Source organism: Nestor notabilis, unplaced genomic scaffold (assembly GCF_000696875.1).
Source record: "Nestor notabilis isolate BGI_N333 unplaced genomic scaffold, ASM69687v1 scaffold9274, whole genome shotgun sequence".
NCBI classification, from domain to species: domain Eukaryota; kingdom Metazoa; phylum Chordata; class Aves; order Psittaciformes; family Psittacidae; genus Nestor; species Nestor notabilis.
The window spans coordinates 7,250-13,794 of NW_009926831.1; the positions used below are offsets into that span (position 1 = coordinate 7,250).

Consider the following 6,545-nt stretch of genomic DNA (forward strand, 5'->3'; position numbering starts at 1 on the left):
AAGCTTGAGTCCCCCTGAGCTCTCTCCAAAGAGACCTTCAGCAGTCTGCCTTTCAGTTCTCTTGGCTGGATTTCTAATTACTGCAGTTTAATCAGGTGCTTAAGGGTGCGCATGAATTCATCCTTTAGTACTAAACCAGAGATACAAAGAAACAGAGATAAGAACCCAGGTCTCAAAAGTAGAATACAACATTGCCTCCTGAAATTCCTAGCAACTTAGATTTTGAATACTTGATCTTGCAACTTTACTTTCAGATGTAAGAACACAAAACACAAAGTCATCAGAAGCTGGAGGATATTTACCCACTGTATAGATCTTCACTGTATGAACACAAGCAGCAACAGAGTCTCTCCGCTTCAGATGCGCTTTGCCAGTGATTTTACTAACCAGAAGAGGAATCCAACTTCATTTTCAAGGCCAAATAGGCACAAAGTACTGCCCCACCCTCCCCCACGCACTTCTTTAGGCCTGCCAAAGCTTACCCTTGTCTTCAAGTAACCGTTAAGACCAAAAATCTCTAAATCCATTTTCTATGCAGTCATCCCAATTCCCTTGCCATAGCACCCCTTCCAGAACATACTCAATTAAGGCCACTTCTGTGCCCTCCTTCTCACTGTGTAAGACGCATGTAAAATGGAAGTTTCTCTACCGTCTAACTCTTGTTCTCTGTGTCATAGCCACCTTGGCTACCTGGGGCAAGTTCACCTCACTTCAGCAGCTCTAGACAAGAGCATAACCTAGTCAGACTCCATGGGTAATTCTGCCACCATTCTGTAACAAACCTGTGATTATCACAGGCATTTCCTCAGTCCCCTATTTCAAACCACAGAAGTACTTTAAGACTTGACAGAACCTATTTTTACTTTTTCCTTTACAAATGGGTAATGCATTTCCACTTTTGTTTCACCTCACTCTGAAAAAAACACTAAGCTATCCCTAAATTTTCAAAAAAACTCTGAGTAATTTGAGAGCAGGCTAGAAAAGAAAATATGAGCATCTAACAACTCCAACTAGCAGCAAACATCTCAACAAACCTGTATGGCGTATGCTTCTCTAGCATAGACTTCTCAGCGCAAATATGGTGTCCTTCTTAAAAACAAAACATTTGACAAATAAAGAGAAGTATCACAACAGAAGGACACTGCTGACAGGCCACCTTTAATTCAAGTCTTTATTAAATCTAAAGTTAATGTAACTGGTTGGGTTTATTGGTTGGTTTGGGGGGAGAGGGATTGTGTGCTTTTCTTGGTAGAAGTTCTTAGATGAACAGTATCTTCCATATTCTTAAAATGAGATTGTCCTTTCTCCCACTCATCTGCCTACCAGATGGGACAACTCCCCTCCTAGCAACATCCACTTGTATTTTAAAATTAAAATTCAAGTTTAAAGTTCTAAATTAATATTTACAAGGTATCATCCAAGGACTCTTCTCTTAATGTACAGCAAATTATACTCAAAACATAAAAAGTTATTTGTCCACGGACAAAAGCAGCAAGTAAAAATTATGTCATAAAAACTTGACAGAAGTCAACTCAGTTCTCAACAATTTTAAAACATGACCCTATAGTGGCTTGCAAAAGATCTATCTGGAATTAATTTGTGCATTCTCTAGAATATTAACTTGCATGCAATGCATGGCATGTGGACCACAAATTATCCTGAAATAAGTAAAAACATGCTAATGTGGGATTGCGGAAATGGTTTCCCAAGCAGATTTTTCACTTCTTAGCCACAGACTCTCATACCCACTGATAATGAAAAAAGTATTAGGGACAACTCAATCTTCATCTTAAACATCTGCTGACACTGGACATTAGGAAAGCAAAATACACTGAAATGCAGATTGATTTATGTCTAAAAGACAGTTCGTAGATTTTTGCAGCACATTAAAGTCTTGTGGAACAAAACCAACAAATCACTTGGGAGGAAAAAATACTAACAAAAAAGAGTCTCTGCCAAAGCCAAGCATGGAAGAGAAAAAGTAGTTAAAACTCGGACCAAATCTCTCTTTCAGAATGTTAGGAACCATTTAATTAGAGAGCAGCATCAATCTGGACTACCCCGTATTTTCCATTCACCATCCATTCAGGTTCAGAAGCCTGAATTTCTTCCCCTTGGCCGGGTTTTAGGCCAACCTGAATATCAGATTTCAGTGTTCTCAAACTACAGAGAGGCGCAGGATGAAACTTGTTCAAGGCTTGATGGAATGGAACAGTATATTCCCATTTTCTGTCTCCTGTTAATTTTCTATAGTTTAGATCACCTTTGAAAAAAAGCAAGTTTGACTTCTGTAGATCAGCATACAAGTCAGGAGCAACTCCAGCCATACTGGAAAAGTCATGTGGCAAAGTCCAAAACATGTGATCATGGTAAACCCAAACTCCCTTTTTCAAATTGCCCTCCCAGTTTATCCCACATCTAGACATCCACATATGATTAGCTGATTGCAGTTGTTTAACAGTCCAGTTAAAATCATGCTTTGTGGTATCTGAAACATACCATGGAATACTTTTTCCATGAAAATGGATTTCATCAGCTAGCTTTGATGATAACAGGAAGTCAGCCAACACAAAATCACTCACGAGTTCAAATCCGGCATTATCCAGGACTATGTCAACTCTAACATTACTTTTTTCTGTATTTCTTTTTTTGGTGTTTACAAATAGTGACCAAATTTTTTCCATATCATTCACCACAATGTAAGGTAACAGGTTTTCCAGGGATTGTAAAAGACTAGATTTCTGAGAGCTGACTTCACCGGCTGAAAAAGAAAGGTCGCACTTATTGCCCCACAATGACACCTGGAAGGAAGAAAAAACAAAAACATTTGCTAAGTCTCACTGTAGTTACATTCTAAACTACACACACACTAAAGATTTTGTTTGTTTGTTTTCATTTTAGGGTCATGAAGGTTCTAACTCCATGTTTTCCTCCAAGCTTTAATAAAATTCAACTTCTACAGAAATCTTACTATAGACAAGATTTTGTGGAAGAAACTAAACAATGCACTGTATTTATGCAAGCATCAGAAACATGCATCAGCAATGACGAAGATGGAAAATTTAGATCAACATCAATAGGGAGATCATAAAGCTTAAAACACAAATATTCTCCATACTGTAATTGCAGAAAATATCAGTAAGAACACAGAAAAAGGAGTAATAAAAGCAGGGTTGTTTCTTTATTGTATGCCACCAAGTATTTTAAGTACACACTAATGAGGTCTTAATAAAGATTCACCAAATACTTGTTGTGCACTGTTGCCAGCTACTGGACTTACTTGTAATCCTACACTATTTCATATTCTACCCAAAGGCATTATTTTCCAAGAACACAATGCTGTTAAAAAGCTTTTCACCCACTTCTGGCCCTGACTGACTTCTGCCTTTATTTTTCAAAGAACTTTAAAAATTTTTAGTGTCAATAAAATTAACTGGTTTAAAATTTTACAGTTAAATAACAAATAAATGACCTGGAACTTGACTTAAAGCGTTCTAGAGAGAGTGTTAAGGAGAATAAGCTGGGTTTTCAAATACACAATGAAAAACAGCAGCATAATGAAAATGTCACATTTAATAAAAGTAACTAAAATGTAAATATTCCCAGAGTAGCAGCAATACAGTATGGCTGCCAGGAATTAATCACATTTTACACACAAAAGAGACATATTTTAATTGCCATATGAAGTTCAGATTCTTTACCACCTCGAGTTTTTGTTTTATACATAGAAGAGGTACTTTAAATTCTTAGGTTAAACACTACTACCTTACCTGCAATAGCTTAAAAAGTTCCTCCTGAAGTTGCTTTTCATCTAGATCCTTGATGTTTTTAAGAAGTTCCTGAAAGTAAGTGCATAAGGCAATAACAGCCTCTTGGGATTCGAAGAAATTTTGAGCCTTTCCTTCCTTAAATACATCAAAGTTCTCAATAGGTGGGCTAAAAAAGGAAGAACAAATATATTAACATACTCGTCACATTTTCTAACAGCACATGAAACACACTTGAAAATGCATGCCTAAAGCTCAGCTTTTCCAGACCGTACTATGAGCTTTAGCTAGATTTTCCACATCTAACTTGTCATACTAGATTTTTACACATCTCAGTTACAGCCTGATATCATGTCTCGCTGAAACATACAGTATATGAGACATCTTTATACTTCTAGCAATATATTGTGAAAGTGAACAAGTGTTCAGTCACAATAATTCTGATAACTGCACACATACAGGGACAATTTTGAGCTCTAGTCTTCGGACACAGTGAATTGCTGGCCCGATTTTATGGTGTGCTGAAGTGTACTTCCCATACCAATGTCTCTTACGGTGATATGAAGTTACTCTTACAGAAGTTTTTAACTAGAACTAGAAAACTAGCATGACAAAGATAACAAAACAATTCAATTCTTGTTATATAAGAAATATACTCATCTATTGTGAGACATATTTGCACGTACACCTTTTGACACATGACTGAACTTCCTTCCAAGCATATGCTTAAGAGCAACTAAATAATGGAGATGAGGCAACTTAGAACTTACTAATGAAAAGTATCTGCTGAGTTCTTCAACTGCAAGCCAGAAAATCCATCTCATATTTGAAGCTTTTGCTACAAGAGTTCAAATTACGCAACACACCAGTGGAAACTGGATCCCACAACTGTGTTTGCAACTCTGTAATACTAAGGGCAAACACAGTACACATGGAGCTTTCAATTTTTTTTTCTTGACAGCCACGGGAACTTAAAACTGCTCGTTCCTCCCCCATTACATTGTACTGGCACCTCTCCACAGTACCAGCACAGCAAGTTTCTCCTGCCAAGTTATTTTTAACCAGGATCAGCTCCCAAAGTTTGATGTAACACATGGTCTGCAAACACTGCTGAAATTAAGAAAATGGTGTAGAATGAACAACAGGGGCTGCTTAAGGTGGGGCTACTGCTGTGGGAGACAGTTCTCAAACCGTAACTTCAGATTTTGATCAGCAAAACAAATTAGAATGCCCAGCAAAGGAGTGGCTCTCGCATTCTGTTTCAGGCTAACATATGTCTTAAGAGACAATTCTAGACTAACAGACCTTTTAGAAATGCTAAATAACTTTCGTATCTCAATGTACATTAATCTGCAAGAAGGTCAAGCTATACAGTTAAGCTTAAGAGTTTTCACATAGACCAAGTCACAGATACTGAAGCATAAAAAAAAAAACAACTAAGAAGCTTCAAATTCTGCTGCATGGAAGAAGAAAAAGTACTCGTTTTACATCTGAGGTGCAAGATAAGGGACAAGGAACACTGTAAAAGCTTAAGAATTGCCTTTAGCTTATTCCCAGCTGTCTTTCCTTCTCCTCAAATAAAAATGGGAAATAATGAGTTTTTTGGTTTTTTGCAGAGTAATATACCAAGCTAGTTAACACTTACTTCTGTGCTAGTGCTGCGTGAATTCTTCGATACATGTAACACTCTACAAATAACCAAGGGGATTGAAACCAACTCAGTTCTCCACTCCCATTTGCTAAATTTCGTTGGTAGTCTAAGTACTGGTTCCACAGAGCAGCATCAGGCAGCTCATCTTCTAAAGGGGTCACTGGTTTGTCTGTTTGCAGTTCATTCCGCAGCTTGGAGAGGAAAGATATAGCTCTCTTCTCTGCTTCCACACCCTTCTGAAATAAGTGGAGAACAAAAATTCCTATTCTGAATATTTATTCCTGTAGAGATACAGATCAATTTTTCCTGAAAGATATAAGTGATAAGTTTTAATTGCCACACACAAACACGTTTGGGTGAATGAAGCTTATTTTACCCCCAATATCCTAAAATGAATCACATATGGGACTTCTTTTTAAAGTGGGCTTTTGGCTTATTAGAGGGGAACAGAGAATTGAAACATTGCCATGTTTAGAAGATGCTACCGTTTACTAATACTGCATCAACACAATAACCTGAGAAAGTAAAGCAGCTGCAGAACAGATAGAACAGAAAAAGGTTAGACAGGTGAGTTTCAAAATAAATGAAGAAGAGCTACAAGAAAGAGACAATAAAGAAAAAAACATCAGACAAAAAGATTAAGACAGGCAAGTAACCACTGTAGTAGGAAACCAGTAAAAACAAGGCAGAGAAGCAGTGTCAAGGGTTAGGGGAGAAAAAAATCTCAGGCAAAAAGAGACTTTATTCTTACCTCACCATGTTCTTCAAAAAATTCATTTTTATGTCGATGCAGAGTATCAATAACTCTTGTGAGGATCTGGGGCAGTCTGTCTTTAATTGTAAAATATGCAAAGGATCTAAAAAGGAGAAGATCAAAATTTTATTATAGAGAAGAAATGATGAAATATCTTCTATTTTTAAAAAATAAATGCAAGGTCTTTCTGCTGGGTTCAGCTGGGGTAGAGTTAATTTTCTTCATAGTAACTGATATGGGGCTAATTTTTGGATTTGTGCTGAGATCAGTGATGATAACATATGGACAATATATGTTACTGCTAAGCAGAGCTCAAACAGTAAAGGGATTTTCTGCCTCTCACCACCCCACCGGTGAGCAGGCTGGGGGTGCA

General features: G+C 37.3%; 1 protein-coding gene across 1 annotated transcript; it reads right to left on the bottom strand.

Annotated features, from left to right (window-relative positions):
* Positions 1–1,847: 1,847 nt before the first annotated feature.
* On the bottom strand, positions 1,848–6,275 carry LOC104405149 (chromosome unknown open reading frame, human C6orf211; the record flags this gene model as incomplete). The annotated part of the gene is made up of 4 exons (XM_010013761.1): positions 1,848–2,801; positions 3,771–3,936; positions 5,413–5,654; positions 6,170–6,275. Coding segments are annotated over 4 exons (1,282 nt in total), but the record flags the coding sequence as incomplete, so codon positions are not given.
* Between the last annotated feature and the right edge of the window lie 270 nt (positions 6,276–6,545).